At 45.9% G+C, this 20,684-nt stretch overlaps 1 protein-coding gene across 4 annotated transcripts in view; it reads right to left on the bottom strand.

Annotated features, from left to right (window-relative positions):
• Positions 1 to 4,198: 4,198 nt before the first annotated feature.
• Positions 4,199 to 20,684, bottom strand: part of PIEZO2 (piezo type mechanosensitive ion channel component 2) — a gene marked incomplete at its 5' end in the record, with an annotated part of 352,743 nt that continues 336,257 nt past the window's right edge. For all 4 annotated transcript variants that reach the window (XM_079717696.1, XM_079717698.1, XM_079717697.1 and 1 more), the window contains 9 exons: positions 4,199 to 4,739; positions 6,036 to 6,219; positions 7,252 to 7,331; positions 8,510 to 8,638; positions 11,038 to 11,210; positions 12,826 to 12,918; positions 13,215 to 13,403; positions 14,503 to 14,650; positions 17,476 to 17,634. In XM_079717696.1, coding sequence (XP_079573822.1) covers positions 4,487 to 4,739; positions 6,036 to 6,219; positions 7,252 to 7,331; positions 8,510 to 8,638; positions 11,038 to 11,210; positions 12,826 to 12,918; positions 13,215 to 13,403; positions 14,503 to 14,650; positions 17,476 to 17,634 — 1,408 coding nt within the window. In that variant the 3' untranslated portion in view covers positions 4,199 to 4,486. The remainder of the gene's footprint in view (positions 4,740 to 6,035; positions 6,220 to 7,251; positions 7,332 to 8,509; positions 8,639 to 11,037; positions 11,211 to 12,825; positions 12,919 to 13,214; positions 13,404 to 14,502; positions 14,651 to 17,475; positions 17,635 to 20,684) is intronic.

The raw sequence follows: 20,684 nt of genomic DNA, 5'->3' as shown, positions 1-20,684 counted from the left end.
ACCCTAAAGACCGTTGCTTTGGACCTGCAGGGCAGCTGCGTCCCGCGGGCATCACCGAGCGCTGGCGACATGCGGACACAGGGTGAGGGCCCTACATCAGCCGCCCCATATCCCAGTCGGCATCTGCGCCCGGGACAGAGGCTGCGGAGAAGCTAACCTGTATCCCCGTAGCTGGTCCACAGACAAGATCAGCCCCTCCCCACAGTCTGGGCAATTCACTGCACACGGGGAGAGCCCTTCGAGAGGAGGCCGGTTCTGGAGGTCAGAGTAATTCTGTGGCCAAGCGTGGTGGAAGCAGTGCTGCTGCTCGGGACCCACCCCGGGGCACCCCAGCCTCGGTGACGTGGGCACCGCGGGGGTTGGAGTGGAGAGGTACTGATGCGTTGGGCTGGACCTCGTGGCCGCCATCCTCACTGGTCTCCACCCTCCGCCTCCAGGCAGCCCCGGCTCCTCCAGCTGTGCCTCTGGGAGAGGGGGTGGGGTGCAATGGGGGTGTCTCTTCCACAGACAGACGCAGCAGCCAGAGGTCACCATGCACCAGGATGCAGCCCTGCACTGGGTGAAGGTCACGGGGTTTTGGATTCTGCTCACCTGGCTCGACAGACAGGCTTCCCAGCCAGTCTCGGACCCATGTGACTCCACCAGGCTTCCGTTGAGCTTCTGCTCTGGGTGTTGGCAATACCCTTTATGCTTCTGAGGCAAGCATTGGCCTTGGACAGCTGGGCAGGCAGGGACTTGTCTCAAATGCTTTTGAAATTTGGTCATTATGAGCAAGTTCTGTGGGTCTTACTGATTTTTGGACTCTTTAAAAAATGAGGCACAATCAAAAACTTGGTGTTGAGTGGAATGAACATCTGAAGTACCAAAAGGCCCTGTGAAGATGCCACGAGCTGCTTCCCTGAAGTGGCCTCTGTTCCTCCCAAGAATGGGGACACGGCTCTACCGTCTTTGACTGTTAACTCATGAAGGTAAGAGAATTTAATCCATCTTCTTTAATCCTTGGACATTAACTTGATTTACTATTTTAACTCTCATTTCTCCCTGAAAAATTGTGAAAGGAGGCTTGCATTTAAGGTTGAAATATTTCCACGTTAGCGTTTTATTTTGATGTATCTTAGGGATGTCACTTTCTCTGCAGATCCTCACAGAGGTGACATTGGACAAAGTGCCTGGACCATAGTTTGTGATGGGAAATTGAATAAGGACTAAAAGTTTGGTCTTAGGTGTGGCGTGGTATAGAAATCACTTAATTGATGGAGTTTCTGAGCCATTTCAGAGCCTTCTGGGGACAGAATCTAAACTGACCACTGGAGGTCCCATGAGGATGTTGGTGATGGAGGATGGGCTCGATGTGGGCTCCGGGGAGTTAGAGGGTCCCCAGGCTGGCTTCCTTCCTCCAGGGGGGACGGCCACATACTTGGCTAATCAGGAGCTAATGACTAAGGGGTTTAAAGAAGAAGATCTGGGAGGACTTTTTCTCCCCTATTCTGCGTGGGTTTTTCCATGGGGAAGAATAGCATCACTGTAATATTCCTGGTCTCTCCCCACTTTCATATTCATTTCCCCCACTGAGTTTTATCAATATTACAGGTGGCTTTTTTTTATTGAAACAATTTTTTTAGAGCAGTTTTGGGTTCACAGCAAAATTGAGAGGAAGGTACACAGATTTCCCATAGACTTCCGGACCCACACATGCACAGTCTCCCCCATTATCAGCATCCCCTGCCAGATGGGACGTTTGTTACAAATGAGGACCTGACATTGACACATCATTGTCACCCAAAGGCCGTAGTTTACATTACAGTTCACTCTTGGTGTCGTACCGTCTATGGGTCTGGACACGTGTATTATATGACATGTGCCCACCAGTACCGTTTCCCACGGAGCATTTTCACTGCCCTACAGCCCTCTGCGCTCTGCCTCTTCATCCCCTCCTTCCGCCTGAACCCCTGACAACCACTGATCTCTTACTGCCTGGATAGTTTTGCCTTTTCCAGAACATCATATATTTGGAATCATACAGTATGTAGCCTTTTCAGATTGGCTTCTTTCACTGAGTAAAATGCATTTATGTTTCCCCCTTTCTTTTCATGTCTTGAGAGCTCGTTTCTTTTTACTGCAGAATACTATTCCATTGTCTGGATTCTAACACAGTTTTATTTATTTATCCATTCACCTACTGAAGGACATCTTTGTTGCTTCCAAGATTTTGGCAATTATGCATAAAGCATCCAGATGCTGGGCCTTTGCTCAGGACCTGGAAGGGCGGCCCCAGCTCACCAGCACCCCCAGGGCTGGGTGAAGCCCCATGTCCCTCTGCCTGGTCCTCCCTCCTCGCTGGCCAGACCCCCCCCCCCCAGGTCCTTGGGGACGGTCCCTCTCAGAGCTGTCTCCAGAGAACATATTCTAAGGGGACATGTGTCCCTCATCTCTGGGCCGGGTACGGCGCTCATTTGAGGCTGAGGATTAAGCCGGTTACAGCTTGCTGACCCCTTCACGTTGTCAGATAACTGGGCTGAACAGGTCGTGACAGGCTGGCGGGGGGTCCCAGCAGAGGCACCTCCTTCTCTGGGGAGTCCCACTCCAGCACAGGCCTCGGCAGGGCCGGTCCTTCTACATCTCTCTGTGTTGTTCTGTGCCCTCCCCCCTCCACACCTGAGGCTTTTTCTTGAACCGTGGGACCTGTTTACCATCCTGGCGTCCTTTACCTCTACACCTGTTAGAAGGATTCCTACTCCTTTTCTTCCTAAATATGCTGTAATGTGCTCTCTCGAGGTCCCCTGCTGACATTTTTAAAAGAAAGAATTCACAACCAGGAACGTGCAGGAAGACGCTTCCTGCTGTCGGGAAATCAAGTGTGGGCTGAAGAGCTCCCTGAGTGAGTTTATTGCTACGACGACAAGCATTTCTCTAAGCAGGGGGGAGGCACGCGGCTTTCACAGCTCAAGCACAGGTTCGCACTGATTCCCTAGAAGACACGGGGCATCAGTTGAACTCTGATATGTTTTAAAAGATCCATATTCACTGTAATGGTTTCCTTCTGGGAAGTTAATTTCTCACCAGTTGTTTCATGCTTTTATTATTCCCATAGAGCACCCACATGAGAAAACCCACAACACAACCAACAAGAAGTGGATTCTTAGTTGATTTTTTTAGCTCCCAGTACACAGTACAGAGAAGTCGCTTTTTCTAGTTCATGCAGTAAGGCAGAATGAAGGGTATTCTTAAAGTGACTTTGCAGGATGTGCTTTATTTTGTCAGTCCTGAACCCAAACTACAGAGGATCATTTTTTGGGGGGGACATAGTCTAGTCCATTCGATGATTCGTCTCAGAAACTGTCTTTTAATATGGAATGAAAACTACATTTCAATCATCAGCTTTTCATGCTACATTGTTATTTCATGAAGAGGTTGTATGACCCATAATAATAATTTAAGAAAAGGCCATTTGTTTATTTCCCCAAGCTCAATATACATATTTCTTCCATAATTTTGAACTTAAAAAAACCCGTCTCAGATGTAAAAATGTGAATTGGAATATGTAAACTCGTTGATAGACCTGAAAAACAGGGGGAAAAAAAATGTCACATACTGGAAAAACCACTGCCGTGAATCATGGAAATGGGAGGAAGCATGGGGGTGGGGTGGAGGAGCGCTCAGACCTCAGTCAGTAAAGGTGACAACGTCCAAGGACGCCGCCTCCAGCTGCGCGTCGGTGTTTCTCGGGGAGCAGTAACTCTCTGAACCAGAAAACCACCAGGTCGGAGTGAGTCACCACCTGGGCCTCAGCAACACCATGTCCACGTATTCGTTTTGCTGCTTTTTTTTCCTGAGAGGTCACTGGTGTTTAATGGAAAGATTTCTTATTAGTCTTCAGTCAAGGTAAGGCAGTAAGTGTCACTAATATTATGTTTTTGCTTAGGATGAGGCTTATCCTTCCACTGGCATCGCCATGGGTCACTGACCCCCTCCCCTCCCTGTTTCCCCGCTAGACATATGGATAGGAGTTTTCAGCCCCCGTTCTGTTGCGTATTCGGGCTGCAGGGCCCCCGTCCTCCTCACAGCAGCGTCCCCTTGGCCGCAGAGCCCCGTGCATTGCGTTGCATTGTAGCGTCTCTTCGGAGGGCACCGCCCCTCACAGGAGAAGGCCTCTCCTTCCTTCCTCCTCCTCCTATTCCGTTTCTCTGAGGGACGAGACCCATCAATGACTCTTCCACGTAGTCCATCAGACTGCAAGACACCGGGACTAAAACATAAAGCGAGTAGCCCTGATTTCAGAAGAATGGAATTACAAAGGACTTTTCGAGAGTACCTTTGCTCGTAGCTCTGAGGGCAAAAGAAAGCCCAGTCCTTCTGCACCAGTCAGAAGAGAGACCGTTTCCACCGAATTAGAAATGCTTAGCTCTTAGGAGAGTATTGTGCTTTTCTCTTTTTTTCTTTGGAAAATTCCAATGTGAACTTGGCTTGTGGTCTGTGGCCTGGGGCATCAGTTTGTTTTCTCCCTGGTCCATTTGATCATGGTTTCTGGCGAACGGTACAGGAATATTAATTTGGCATAGAGGTCCTCCTCCAATTCCAGCTCCCCGGTCTCTCGAACTAAGAAAATATCTGTGCACAACTTCAAAATCCGATCCACATTCGGAAGCTCTTCAAACATGATGGAGTGAGAAATCCCACTGAAGAATTCACGGACAAACTTCCCAATCACCAGGACCACTGAAGCATAGAGGCCCATGATACTGAAAAAAAAAAAAATGAGGTAGAAATGTATCTGGCCGTTACATACGGTTAAGAGAACATGCCTAAAAGAAAAAAATAATGAACATTTTCTCTCAGACGCCATAAAAGACATGATAGACTTACCAAAGCTTAAGTTGTTTCCCTTTGGTGAAAACATTGACCTTTTTGCTGATTAAAAAGGTAATGCATGCTCTTTTTTTTTTTTTTTTTTTTTTTAAATTACACATTACAGAACTGTAGGACTTGAAAAATGAAAGTCCTTTGAAATCTTACATTCTGGAAACAACCAATGTTAATAGTTTCGTGTATGAACTTCTGGTGGTTTTACTGCATATATTATATGCATAAGCTACATAACATATATGGTAGATAGAGGGGTGGGATGGGGTTGGGAGGGAGACGCAAGAGGGAGGAGATATGGGGATATATGTATATGTATAGCTGATTCACTTTGTTATAAAGCAGAAACTAACACACCATTATAAAGCAATTATACTCCAATAAAGATGTTAAAAAATATATATATATATATGATAGAAATGCAATTGTTATATACACTTTTCTGTACCCAGGACTTTGCCCGGCCTTTCTCAGAGATTCATGTTTATAATAAAATTCTGGATAGACAATGATTTCTTAAGAGGCTCATTCTGGGACGTAGAAAACTTTGTACTAGCGTCTTGTAGGGGGTGTGCCTGTCCTAGGGTTGAAGTGTCAGAACATGGAGAAATGGTAACATCAGGCATGTCCCAAACTGTGATTTCTACTTGACTCTCATCTGTTCAGGTCAGAAGGCAATGTTAGCAGAAAAGAGGAAACTCTGCCCATTTCTAGTTTAAGCCCTGAATTGCACTAAACTGTGCTGTAACAGGAAGGAATAGTTAAGAAGCTGGAAATATGGCTTCTGGTCCTATGCTTGGTGGTGGGACTCACACAAGGTATTTTTGACTTCTTTGGGACTCTGCTTCCTCAGCTTTTAGAACGAAGGGCCCTGTGACAAACCATAATGGAAAGAATATATATATATATATATATATATATATATATATATATATATATATATATATATATGAATGACTGAGTCACTTTGCTGTACAGAAGAAATTAACACAACACTGTAAATCAACTAGACTTCAATAAAATTAAAAAATAAAATGAAGGGCCAAGGATCTGTGAATTCTAATAATGCAGCTATAGAATTTGAGAATTCTAAGAAGATAAAAGACTTCCCATCCTCAACTTGGTGGGATACAGAAGTGGGATCTCGTAACTGTTATGGTGAAATGGTTCCTTACCCGTAGCCGGCCAGGAACCCCAGGCTTGGGGGGCTGACCTTGTCATTGAAGACCACCAGCTCCAGGGCCTGCGCATGCTGGTTGTAGATTCTATTCCCAGTCAAGTTGAGAACCCACCACTCACTGTTGGATTTAGTTGTATTGTCTCTGGACAGAATGACGGTGATGTTCATGAAATTATTTTCTGGAGAAGGAGAAACATGAAATCAAATTAGCAGGAGAGTTTATAGATTTAATGCACTTCAGCCATTCTCGGATGAACCAGGATGGCCTGGTTGGTAACCCATGGCATCCGGTTCCAGGATGGGGACACATGGGCACATCGGCTCTGTGAGAGGAAAAGGAGGAGGGGGCCTGGCCGTGGGGGTCTCTCTCTTTCTCTAAGAGGCCAGTCCTGTTGCTACATGAGACAGCAGCAAAGTCACAGGGTGAATGGAGACGCATCACCGGAGCATCTTGGCTGACAATTCCCAACAACTAATTAAGACATTAAAAAACCCCAGTAGCTGACTGTTGATGGAACTGATGGATTCTTTCATGTTACCACCGTTTACTGAGTGCCTTCCAGGAGGAAGGTGCTCCAGGAGGTGCTAAGGGGTCACCAGGTTGCATGCAGCCTGGTTCAATGGGAAAGACCACGCACACAAGCACTATTTATGGGCACGTGGCAACCTCCAGCACTGACAAGGTCTGTTAGCTGGGGGAGACCACTTCTGGGTGGTATGATCCCTGAGGACTTCCCAGAGGAGGTGACTTCTGAGTTTTGCTGGCTGAGAGCTTTAATAGATGGAGCCCTGCTACTGGCACTCAGTCACCGTCGGGCTGAATCAAGTCCATTTCCTGCCATCTTTTTATTGTTCTTATCGTGGGCCTTCAGAGTTAATGCTGTATTAGGCAGTTTTCTGCCAAAGATACGGTTGCTAATAGAAACAAGTAAACAGATTCTGATGAATCAGTTAACATGTCACTGAACGTGGATTTAAGTCAATCAAGTTCTATATCAATGAACAAAGAAAGATGAAGAACACGCCCCCAGGTGAGTAAATGATCCCTTCTTGCTGGTGGACACAGCCCGGAGCCTTATGCTTCTTGCAAACCATGTCACAGGGGGAAGAAAACTGGAAAGGAGCTTGATAAAGGCTGAAAAGGCAAACTACAGACATTGAATAAACGAAAGATTAAGAAACGTTCTGGAACAATTCCTTCTCATTCTTACCAGATAAAAGTTGCTTTATGGGTTTGGAGTTAGAGTCGCTGGGTGCTTTCACGTAGTATGGGTAAATCCTTTCTATGGTCCTGGGCATTAAGAGAAAAAAGGATAATTAAGTTTTAGTTGTTTTACCCATGCAAAATTGTTTTTCTGTTGTTGTTGCTATTTTTGACCTCATTTCAAACAAGTAATGGGGAGAGTCTTCCTATAACTACGCGATGTGCAGTCATCATAGCTTACTGGTTTCCATTAAAATGAGAAGTCTCCGAAGCCGAATAAATTCACCAGGTTCTAACCAGACACTCATGCCAACTCTGTACACAAGCTGGTTAATGGCTTAAAAACTGCTGCAGAGATTTTCCCACATCTGTGACTTTTCTGAAGCCAGGGGCTGTCTTTCTTGCTAGGATCCCACCACTCTTCCAATTTTAATTTTTGGGATTTCAAAACTCTCTAGTGAAGTGGGCTGCCCGAGCTGATCCAGAGACGGGAGTGGGGGTGGGGGGCAGAGGACGGGCATCCTAGCCCTTAGCCCACCCTGCACACGGGCCACTCCATCTTTCCAGGGCTGTTTTCTCATCCAGGAAGTGATGGGGGAGGATCCGACGGTTCTCAGGGGCCCTTAGTATTTAGGGATTGACAAGGGGGTACTTTAGGGACCATGTCTGAGGGCTGCATCGTGGCAGTCCTCACACTCAGCACTTTGACCTGGGGCTGGGGCAGACGGGACAGAGCTGGGCTGCGGCTGGTGGGCGTCTGGAATAGTTCACTTAGCAGTTTTGGACCAATGGCAGTGTTCTTCTCCTGCTGGTTCTCATATTAGAATCTGAACATCACAGCTCAGATGTTTGGAGTGGAGTAGTATGTAGCAGGATAATATAATAAGATACAGTTTTTTCCCTCAAATTTCCACCCACCCCCTTGCCTTCTTCTCAACGCCCATTTGTTAGCCAGGCACTTGGTGCCCCAGGGGCAGGGGTAATAGTAGAAAAGGGTCTCCCAGGGCCTTTCCCTGGCTTTTGGTGATTACGGTCAGATGAGAGGAAGGTTTGCTCCCCAGAGAAGAGGTCAGTCCTCCAGCTGGGCAGGGGCGGGGCGGGAGGAGGGCAGACGTGCTTTGACCCAGCCCATCGAGGACTCTAAGTACAGGCTCACTGGAGTTACCAAAGAAGGAAGAAATGGCGTTTCTTGCACACACGTATTTGTAGAGGAGATCTGGACCAGATACACCTTCTAACACTATTAAAAATGACAATCAACTTACACTGGCGTTTTGGAACTTTCTGTGTTGTTGCCAGCTATCATTTTAGCAATGTGCTCTCGTGTCGTGTTTTTAAGAGGAAAAGAAAGCTTATCTGTGGCTATTTCTGCTTTTGCACCCAGACTCATGTTTCTGTGAAGAAAAAAAAAAAGCTCAACGTCAGTGGTTATTCAGAAGTCTGCAGGAGAGGTTAAAAACTCACTGAATTATTCATCTCACCAAGTTTCACTGGGTCCACAACTGTCAACCTCAACCTGTCCTCCTCACCTTTACAGCCAGCCTCTTAGACATCCAGGGAGGCCTCAGACACCTTTAACACAGATACAGGTGAGGAGGAAGAGTGTGGGGACACAAGAGAAATCCCTGATGATCTAACGGGTTCTGAAACACTTTATGTTAGCCCAGCGACGTTAGTCTCCATGGGGACTCAGAGAATCTATGTTTTAAAAAGAATGTTCACAGTGAGTTATCACCTCACACCTGTCAGAATGGCATGATGCCCATGATTAAAAAGACAAGAGTTACCAAGTGCTGGTGAGGAGATGGAGGACAGGGGACCCTTGTGCACTGTTGGTGGGAATGTAAGTTGCTGCAGCGACTATGGAGAACAGTTTGGAGGTTCCTCAAAAAGTTAAAAATAGAACTACCATGTAACTGAGCAATCCCACTTCTGGGTATTTTTCCAAAGCAAATGAAAACACTAACTCGAAAAGATACCTGCACCCCCATGTTCACTGCAGCATTATTTACAATTGCCAAGATACAGAAGCAACCTAAGTGTCCACTGACAGATAAATGAATAAAGAAGATGTCATACACACACACACACAGGAATATTATTCAGCCATAAAAAAGAATGAAATCTTGCTATTTGTGATAGCCTAATGCCAGGTTAAGTGAAATAAGTCAGAAATACTATATAATCACATTTATATGTGGAATCTAAACATAAAAAACACAAAACCTGAACTCATAGATACACAGAATGAATTGGTGGTTCCCAGAGGTGGGGTGGTGGTGAATGAAATGGGTGAAGGGGGTCAAAGGGCACAAATTCCAGTTATAACATGAGTAAGTCCCGGGGATGTACAGCATGGTGACTGTAGTCAATAACACTGTACTGTATATTTGAAAGTTGCTAAGAGAATAGATCTTAAAAGCTCTCCTCACAGGGAAAAAAGTTTTGGTAACTGTGTGGTGATGGATGTTAACTAGACTTCTTGTGATCATTGTGAAACCTATACAAATATCAAATCATTATGTTGCACCCCTGTAACTAAAATAATGCTACATGTCAATTATATCTCAATCAAAAGCAGAATGTTCAATCAGAAATTGAGTTTTAATTTCTTTTGGTGGCTCTTCAAAGGAAGGGCTAGGAAGTGCATTTTTGCCAGTACAGAATTCCACGTGAGGAGTTTGGGACATTTAAAAGGAGAAAATAAGATTAAAGAAGGAGTTCTTTAAATTCTGAGCAGCCTCCTTCAAAATACTTCTTACTACTTCCTTGTGAAGTCAGATTCTAGAAGGCTTTCTTCCTTACCTATCATGATTCTTTCTTAATTCCGACCAAGAAGCTGGTATTGTGGACCCAACAAACCTGTCACGGGACTGCCCAGAGTCCTGAGTCACAGCCTCAGTTTCCTGTGAAGGAAACTGAGCTAATCAGCCCAGGTATTACGTCCAGGCCCCCCAACGGCCCCCCAGACACATCGGGCTTTCGGATGCAAGAACGTTTTTGCGAGATGTGCTGCATGGTGGCCGCAGGCTGGCCAGAGGCTCAGGTGGGATGGGAAGGAATCTCCCTGCTCTCCCGTCCTGGGACTGCCCAGAGGCTCTCCCAGCTCAGGCTCGGAGAAAAGAGGTGCTGGGGCTCCCCAAGTGCTGGAGGCCGGCAAGGGAGAATCAGGGTTCCCAGCACTGCAAGTCCTTTGTGATTAAGACCAGACCCACGGGCCTCCCTGGTGGCGCAGTGGTTGAGAGTCCGCCTGCCGATGCAGGGGATACGGGTTTGTGCCCCGGTCTGGGAGGATCCCATATGCCGCGGAGCGGCTGGGCCCGTGAGCCATGGCTGCTGAGCCTGCGCATCCGGAGCCTGTGCTCCGCAACGGGAGAGGCCACAACAGTGAGAGGCCCGCGTACCACAAAAAAAAAAAAAAAAAAAAGACCAGACCCACAAGCTCAGGGAAATCTTACACTTCACCCGACTCAGTTTCATGTTATGAGTCATCACCCTCTTTCTTTTCTCTCCACCTTTCTCTCTTGGTCACAGATCTCATTGCCAGCCTCTTTAAAGCTGAAGTTAGTAGAAAAATGAAAACTAGTAAGTTCTTCATTTTGTCAATGATTCCCAGGCAAATCATTATTTAATAAACAAAAATGTTAGCTGTAGCATCGAATGAATGTTCCCAGGAAGTAATGTGAACCAAGATCAGAATTAATCTGAGGTGTGTATCCTTCCATACCCCCCAACCCCCGCCCCGAGTTCAGGTTGGGGAAGGGGGAATTATGCATGGAAATACAGTAACTACCTCTGCACACTCCATGAAAAAACAACAGAGAAGCTACTATTGGGATCCATGAGCTCGTGTATCATTTTCTGCTTACTGGGAGGGCTGATGGTCCACAAAGAATTTGAGTTTCCTTCCAGTTCTGCTACTGTTATGTCTTCTTTTTCATAATTTTCCAGAAATTGCATAGCACCCTGTGTGCACACAAATACACTTGCATAAATAGATCACATACTTGAGGATGTGTAAGAAAGTAACGACTCTTCCCTTTAACTGACCGTATCCAGGGGGAATCTCTTTCTCTGAAAGGCACCTCCCTACAATGGGTTGCCTGGTGTGTTCTGACACTAACAGCTCCAGTCACATCACCAAACCCCAGTGGTGATGTTGCCACACCCACGGCCATGGAATCATTCCAATCAAACAGTAAAGAAAAATCAGATGATTTAGTGTCATTTTTTTCCTTCCCACTAAAGAAAGACATTTATCAACTATTGGGGAACGTCCGTCTCATGAGAGAGTCAAATTTAATCCACCCAGGACATCGCGGCCCTTCCTCACAGCTGTGTACTCCTCAAGATTACTTTTTTTTTTTTTTTTGAGGTACGCGGGCCTCTCACTGTTGTGGCCTCTCCCGTTGCGGAGCACAGGCTCTGGACGTGCAGGCTCAGCAGCCATGGCTCACGGGCCCTGCCGCTCTGCGGCATGTGGGATCTTCCCGGACCGGGGCACGAACCCATGTCCCCTGCATCGGCAGGCGGACTCTCAACCACTGCGCCACCAGGGAAGCCCTCAAGATTACTTTTGACATTGTGCACTTACAGGCTGATCATTTTACAAAAGAGAACAGCATCTGTTTGCCTAATCACTTTATTTAAATAAAAAGCATCATCTGTAAAGCCAATTTTAATCATGAAGAATCATGCTAAAAGCATGGAATGTAGAGAAAAGGATGATGTCCACCACAGCTCTGTCACCAGAACATCAGCCCTGTTTTATACAGTAGAGGATGCATATCTTAATTTTTTAAATCATTTAAAAATAATAGGGCTTCCCTGGTGGCGCAGTAGTTGAGAGTCCGCCTGCTGATGCAGGGGACACGGGTTCATGCCCTGGTCCGGGAAGATCCCACATGCCGCAGAGTGGCTGGGCCCGTGAGCCATGGCCGCTGAGCCTGCGCGTCTGGAGCATGTGCTCCGCAACGGGAGAGGCCACAACAGTGAGAGGCCCGCGTACCGCAAAAAAATAATAATAATAATAGTATCTTTTTAAAGTTGTTTCATTTTGAGAAATTTTCATGCCATGAAATCATCTTTGTAATGATTATCTTATTACAAAGGAAGTTGCTTGAAAAATCTGCTGTAATTGATTCACTCATTCCCTACTTGTTGAATCCCAAATTGCCTCTAGTTCTTACTAACGTGGAGCAGGCCATCAGAAACAGGCACCTGCTTGGAGCTTTTCCATATTTTGAATGATTTCCTTAGGATAGATTCCCTACCAGTTAAAGGGATCAATATCTACCACAATTTAAAAAATTTAAAAAGGATCAACACCTGTTGTGCTTATCATGAAAATACTCTGAATTAGAATTATGTTTATTATCACTTATGTCTGATAATATAGACATAACATCTTAGATGATCAAAGCGGCCCATGGCCAGGAACCTGCTGTGTGTAACTAATAACCCCCAGAAAGTCCTGCCCAACAGCTCAGGCCATGGCAAAGTGGTGAATAAATAAGGTGACAATAGTCAGCTGGTCGATATGACAGGTGCTCATCGAGACCGACTCCATGCATTTACTTACAGTGTCCTTAGAAAAAGCTTTAATAAATTTATTAAACTTTGGCTGGTCCATAACTTTCAGCTGGCTTTGCTGGGCACTCATTGTGAAAATAGGCTGGAAAACAAAGACACACAGGATGGTTAATATTCCAAAGCACTTCTCTGCATCCTGGGTTCCAAGAAAAATATTAGGTCGTGTATCACCCACAACCAGAACAGAACTCTCCCTTCACTGTCTTCTGCACCTTAGCTCACATATCACATATTTGCAGAACAGTCAAAATTCAGACAGGACATATGTCCGCAAAACCTAAGTAAGTCCTCTGGGTGGTTATCAGGGAAAAGCATAGCTGGGCAAGGCACTGGCAGGGGCCAGGGGAGGGGGGAGACCCCGGAGGGAGGCGCGGTTACCTGGTACCCGCCCAGGGTAATTGTGACCGAGACGTCCAGGGGCTGGTTGATGACCCCGGCGACAGATTTGACCAGAGACATGAAGAGCAGAGGGAACCAGACAATACAGATGAGCAGGACGATGATCATCCCCCCCATCCCGTACTTGACCACCTTCTTCTTCTTCTGCCCCCGGGGCTGCGGGTACCTCTGCAACAGAAGGGCCACGCGCTCAGGCGGGGTCCCCGGGGAGAAGCGGGTGGGGGAAGGGCGGGCGCTCTAACCATGGTGTCCGCCCTGGATTGGGTCCTGAATCTGCTCTGAATCCACCCTGTCCCAACCCGGGAACAAGGTAGGCAGTGATGCAGGGCTGCAAGGGTCCCGCTACACGGAACACAGGGTCCATCACGGCCTGAGCATCTTTCTCCTTAACAGGGCTGTGTGGGTTTGCTGGGGGCTGACCTATGCACCAGGGGACCAAAGCTTCTGCTGAATAAACCTCTGGTTTTAAGGGATCAGGTGAGATAAGGATATTTTAAATTCCTGAATATTCAAAACCTGTGCCTTTCAACGGGCTCCTCCCCAGCATGGTGGGTGGAAAACATTTTAACTTCATTCATGACACACGTTCTCAGGACCACGCTGTCCAAGCTGGAATCACCTCTGTTTGCTGCATCAAGAGCTCCCCAGCCCCAAGCTCAGGCTGCGGGCGGTGGAGGGCCCAGCTTTGCCACGTGCCGTGGAAACTGCTCGGTCTACAGGCCTGTTCCTTGCTTAGCTGCTGCTTCTCCAGGACCTGTTTCCCTTCAGGGCTACTCAGGAGGCTGGACTACATCCCTTAAATAACAGTAATTCTATCCATATGTCAACCTTAATATCCAACCTAGCAGAATATGCAAATATTTGCACTTCAATTTCCTTTGCCCCGGATGTTACATTATCTGTCCCTCATCAAAGAGTGAATCAGAGGGTGAGCCTGAGTCCTAGCCACCTGATCCCACTTTTCTCCAGCACATCTCATTCCCTCTTGTTCTCGAATGAGCCACTTCAGAATTATTGGGTTGTACAGCAATACACCTTCTTCTTAACCACAATATACAGCTGCCAGAAGAACAAATCTGGATGCTATTCTCACTAAGGCAAAAGCAGGTCCAAGGTCTAACTCGCGTGGGGTGAAATCAATGGGGCATTTATAGGTCCTAGTAGTTTCTGCTTCATTTATTTGGCTGGAAAACTTGCAGAAGTTCCTATTAATAACAGCCTGTATCCAAGAGAAACAAATAGGGCTCAGGCATCATTATTGGCTTACTTTTTCCGACTCCCGCCAACACTTGAGGATGAATATGTGAGCGTAGATGTCCTCCACACAGATCCAGCTGGACAGGCTCAGGGTCGTGTCTGTCCACACCCAGTCCATCACGGCCCTCAGCTCCGTCAGAAAAGGGACGAGGCGGAACCTAGCAGGAACCACGTCTTGTTACAGGGACAGTTGTGGGGTGGGCCCCCATCCCCTGGCCAACCCCGAGGGCTCATGGACGTCCTGATTGTTTCAGCCCTTACAACTTAGAAAAAATTCTCAAGGTGACCATTATGGTCAAATCCAACTTGGAATACAACTGCTTTTCATTGTAAGTCCAATAAAGGATTTTTGTTTTTTGACAAAAATACCTTTTTGAAAAAGGTATTTTTCATTTTTAAAATTAATATTTTTTATTTTTTGCTGATGGTCTTAACAAACTGGAATTCCCTTTTCAAATAAGTTTGAAGGGTCTTCAGTTTCTTTCATTAAAGTCATGGTTTTTTTTTTTTTTTTTTTTTTTTTTTTTTTTTTGCAGTACGCGGGCCTCTCACTGTTGTGGCCTCTCCCGTTGCGGAGCACAGGCTCCGGACGCGCAGGCTCAGCGGCCATGGCTCACGGGCCCAGCCGCTCCGCGGCATGTGGGATCTTCCCGGACCGGGGCACGAACCCGTGTCCCCTGCATCGGCAGGCGGACTCTCAACCACTGCGCCACCAGGGAAGCCCAAAGTCATGGTTTTCATTGTACAAATCTTTCACTTCTTTGGCTACATTTATCTTTGGCTAAATTTAACATACAACTGATTTCTATATGTTGATTTTATATCCTGCAACTTCACTGAATGAAAATGTTGATTAGTTCCAACAGGTTTTGAGTGAGTCTTTAGGATTTTCTCTATATAAAAATCATATGGGGGCTTCCCTGGTGGCGCAGTGGTTGAGAGTCCACCTGCCGATGCAGGAGACACGGGTTCGTGCCCCGGTCCGGGAAGATCTCACATGCCGCGGAGCGGCTGGGCCCGTGAGCCATGGCCGCTGAGCCTGCGCGTCCGGAGCCTGCGCTCCGCAACGGGAGAGGCCACAACGGTGAGAGGTCCGCGTACCACAAAAAAAAAAAAAAAAAAAAAAATGATATGGGGGGAGGGATAAATTAGGAGGTTGGAATTAACATCTACACACTACTATATATAAAATAGATAACGAACAAGGACCTACTATATAGCACAGGGAACCATACTCAGTATTTTGTAATAACCTATAAGGTTATGTGTGTGTGTGTGTGTGTGTGTGTATACCAGAATCACTTTGCTGTGCAGCAGAAAGTAACACATTGTAAATCAACGATACTTCAGTTTAAAAAAATTTTTTTAAAGGTCATATCATCTGCAAACACAATTTTACTTTTTTATTTATTTTTTCAAGTTGCTGATTTTGTTTTTTCATTTTTTTTTCTTCTTTTTTTGGTGCCTTTCTTTCACTCAACATTTTTTATTTTTTTATTTTTTAAATTTTATTTTATATTGGAGTATAGCTGATTAACAGTGTTGTGTTAGTTTCAGGTGTACAGCAAAGTGATTCAGCTATACATATACATGTATATATTCTTTTTCAAATTCTTTTCCCATTTAGGTTGTTAAAGAATATTGAGCAGAGTTCCCTGTGCTATACAGTAGGTTCTTGTTGGTTCTCCATTTTAAATATAGCAGTGTGTACATGTCAATCCCAAACTCCCTAACTATCCCTTCCCCACTGGTAACCTTAAGTTCATTCTTTAAGTCTGTGAGTCTGTTTCTGTTTTGTAAATAAGTTCATTTTAAACATTTGCTTCTGCTATGAGAATCTGCTGGTCATAGGACTATTGAATTACGGGGGCTTTGCTGTCGAATGAGCTAGGGAAGTTTATACTCTTGGTCGGGGAAAGATGAGGAGAGGTGAGAAAAGTCATCAGGCGCGGCCACGTCATCGGGGGCACAGCAGGGCCCACAGTTGGGGGACCTACTAGGTGACTGAGGCTATCAAGACCCTGGCTCAGTCCCTTGTATTTCAGCTGGAGGTGGAATGGCCTGGGCTCCTCTGGGGGTCTGGGTTTGGTCCTTGTTTCTTGACCGACACAGAGCTCCTTCCAGGCTGGGGCTCATCCCAGACCCTCCCAGCAGCTTGGGTTGCCACCCGGATTTCTCCCCTGAGCTCCTCAGCTTTGAGGGGGAGCACTATTCCACCCCCTTGAAGATGTGTCAGGCCCCCTCCCCACACGGGGCCGCATGCAGTGAAACTCTGACATGCGTGGTGGTTCTCAACATCCGAGCACACTCAACACTCGCCCGTGACTGAGTCCCAGGTCCCCACGCCTGGTGCTCCAGGGGCCAGCAATGCTCCAGGGGCCAGCAGTGCCCCAGCAGCCTGACCCTTCACCGTGTAGTATAATCTCCATGGGAACCGGGAGGGGATGCTCACACTGAAACCCTCACACAGAAGAACCAACATGTCCGTGTGAGTGGTAATAACTTCCTACCAGGAACAGGCAAGTCGCGTGGCATTCAGGTTGACATTAGGTGACATTAGTGGAATCAATGCCCCTCCCATGGATGGCTTGTTGCACAAGCAAAATTCCAGAGGCTTTTTGGAACACTCCAGATTCCAAATATTCTGTTGCATTGTGCCCAGAATATATTAATACTTAGGATCATGGACCCCAGTTTTTCATCCTGAAATATTATCAGTGTAATTATACACGATACAGAAATAGAAAACAAACCCACGCGGCTGACTTTAGAGCAGCATCCTGGCCAGGTGGGTGGAACCACACACAAAAAGGCGTTTCAAGGGCCACACATGCTCTCCTGTCAAACACTGTAGGAGCCCTGCAGGGACCCACATGCTGAGGTCACCAGCTTCTTCTCCACTCCTTCCCAGGGAGGGGACACAATGCCACCCCGCGGCCAGCCCCGCTCTGTGAGTGGCTGTGACAGCACAGAGCGTCCTCACCCTTGAAACAAGAAGAGATTGACGTAGTTGTAGCTCTTGGTGAGGAAGTTTCCGAGGACCCGCGTCGGGTAGCCGCAGCGGATCTGGTAGGCGGACAACCCGAAATACACGCATTTCACGAAGTACCAAAGCTGGGCGACCAGGTTCTGGCTGAATTTCCTGAGATGTGAAAACACAGAAAAGTGGAGGGATGGAATACTCTTCTGGAACAAAAGGACACCAGTTTAGCATTAAAAAAAAAAAGCCTAATTGACCATCTGGCACTTCAAGACAATTCAGTAAATTCTCTCTACGTAGTGGATCTCTTCAAAAGGCAAGAGGTGGGGTCAGAAAATATAATGATAAAAAAAATTGCTCTGAATGTGCCCCCAATTTATTAGAGCATTATTCAGTTGTTTCAGCCATAATTAAAATAAATGACTGTTAAGTGAATTTACTAATAAACATTTTCTCAGGACTTGGATGGTGCTGCTATCATGGTCCAAATTAAAGCTCAACAAAGAAAAAACCAAAATGTGTTTTTTACTTGACAGGATGCATAATTTAGAAGATGTAGGAGAAAGAATTCTGAGAAATGAACCCCCATTTTTTTTTTTTTTTGGCTATACATACATAAGACAGGTCAGGGATTAATACATTTTTGACACCTGGATTTTGGTTCCAGTTCTGTTTGCTATGGAGTTTGTTCCTCAAGCCATCATTTTTCTAAACATCAATGTCTTTATATGAAAAGTTTCCCTCACTCTAAAAATCCATGACTCTCTGATCTACTACCTTGCCTTTTTCTAATGACATCCTCAGAGCTAGAGATGGTAGTCCCTTCTCCTGGTGGACAGTTAATGAAGAGACCCATAGTGTTGAACAGTTCATGAATGCTAGCGTAAGGCTGAGCAAAAACTTAGTGGAACTAAATTTCACACTAGAAAGAAAATTAGAACACACTTTCAAAGAATGGTGACCTATAGGATCATTTTTAACTTTGGATAAATGCAGCATTCTGTGAGTCTTAAACATCATTAGTACAAATTTTCAAAAATTAATCAGACTTTCAACTCAGTAAGACTTAAGTATAATCTTCCCTGTGTTTAAAATTAAGAGCAATAATTTAAGTTTTTTGGACAAAGCAGTGTATTACTCTTTATGTTGTATCCTGGATTTGTCTTATTAATTTTCAATTTTGTTATCAGAAGAAAACATGTAATATTTTATCATTGAAAACAGCTACTCTTTAGTTGACAAGATCTAAGAACAAGCCAGGAGCATGTGGGCCTATGTGTCTGGGGGCCTAGAGGCCTCCACGTGGATGTCGGCAGCTAAAGATCTCAGAAATGTTGCTTATGAGTGTCTCTGCTGTGGAGAAACCCAGCCTCGGTATTTCAGGACCTAATGAATTACTTTAACTGCATTTGACCATGGTGGGCACTTGACAAATTACCAGTAAGATATCAGATACTTTACGGAGAGCCCCCATCAACTATCCAGTTCCTCCTCTTTCTAGGAACTGTCTATATTGGTAGAACTTTAGGAAATAACTTTTTTTTTAATCTCTCCAGGAAAATGCCCTTTGATTTTACAGATACTTGATATAAAAACTACATGGGAAAGAATTCTTCTATATTTATCAAAATTATAATCAAAGACTTAAAACTGTGTTGCCTTCTATTCTTTATAAAAGGTTCAACCCCTGTTTTACCTACTAAAAAAAAATCCCTTTCTATGATGTTAAAGTGGGTCAACTTGGAATAAGTACTAGTTAACCTACAGATCCTGAAGCAATCACGTTAACCATAATTAGGGACACTGAGGTTGTCCTGTACTGGGAAGCGTTTGTCTGTGGCGTCTCTACATGGTTTATTCCCGGAGGCTGGAGTCACGCCCTCCCCGTCTCCCTTGGCACCTACCGTGCAGAGCTGTGTAGACTGTACGGAACCCCTGGATATTTGTGGGCTAAATGGTGTGATGCACACAGAAAAAGCCATTTATCAGAAAAATTATTCAAGATATCCGAGCTTCCTTGTCCTCAATGTTATGACCGGTAACCCTAATTTTCTTCTGTAGAGCTTAAAAGACTCCTAATCTATCTCTCCCCTTATGCTTTCCTTGTTTGGAAAGGATTTAGACAATATGACTATTAATCAATGGTTTCTCTTTAAACAATGAATGAAATTTTCAGTAACAATATTTGAAGGAGGAAAAATGAATTTTGGAGGTTACAGAGTAGCAGCACAGTTTGAAATGTCAAGAAATTATGTTGTCACTGACATGCCGGCAGCGATGCCAGAGGCTCACCAATCCTAATATATCTTGAATTAAAGATCCAAAACCAAAGACAGGATAGTCTGTTGCACTAGGGATGGCCATTAGGTGAGACCCAAAGGTGAGATCCCAGGAGAAGAAAGGACCTGTGTGGCCATAGTTTGGTGACTCTCACAGTGTCGGGAGCCTGGGAGCCCAGTGTGTGAAAGGCCGACGGGTCCTTGCTTTATTCACGTGGGTGTCACAGCCCTTTTCTCCTGGTCTGCTGCCCTGGACCCAAGAGGTGCTTGATAAACGTGAAATTGAATTGAATATGCACGATTTGTAAGACACCCCAGAGAAGCTCTCATTCATTCGGTCCTTAGAGCAGATGTTTCAGCCATGTTTGGTTGGCAGGCGTTGTCGCTATGCTGTTGACCTCCTCAAAAGCCTGGCAGGACAGCGTGGTCGCCAGAAGAATGCCCCCAGCCCCCACCCAAAAATGTGCACGTCCTAGTCCCCAGAACCTGGGAACGTGTGACCTCCCATGGCAAAGAGGACTTGACAGACGTGCTAAGGTCGGGGACCTGGAGAGGGGGAGCATCCGGGGCTGACCAGGTGGCCTCACAGTCAGTGAGTCCTTAGTGGGAGAGAGCCTTGCTCAGCCATGGGTAGAGGGAGACACAGCAGGGGAACAGATGCTGGGTTTGAAGATGGACGAGGAGACCACAGGTGCAGAGCATGGGCATCTCTAGAAGCTGGAAGAGGGCGGGAGGTGGATGCTCCCCTGGAGCCTCCAGAAAGAACCACAGCCCTGCCCACACACATGAATCAGTCCAGTGAGCCCTGGGTCTGCCCCCTGACCTGCAGAACTGCCAGACGACACACCTGCATTGCTTTAAACTCTAACTTTGTAGTGATTTGTTATGGCAGCAACAGGATACCAATACAAGCAGGAATAACCAAACCATTTG

Source organism: Hyperoodon ampullatus (assembly GCF_949752795.1).
Source record: "Hyperoodon ampullatus genome assembly, chromosome: 13".
Taxonomy (NCBI): domain Eukaryota; kingdom Metazoa; phylum Chordata; class Mammalia; order Artiodactyla; family Ziphiidae; genus Hyperoodon; species Hyperoodon ampullatus.
This window is presented reverse-complemented; position numbering and strand designations above follow the sequence as displayed.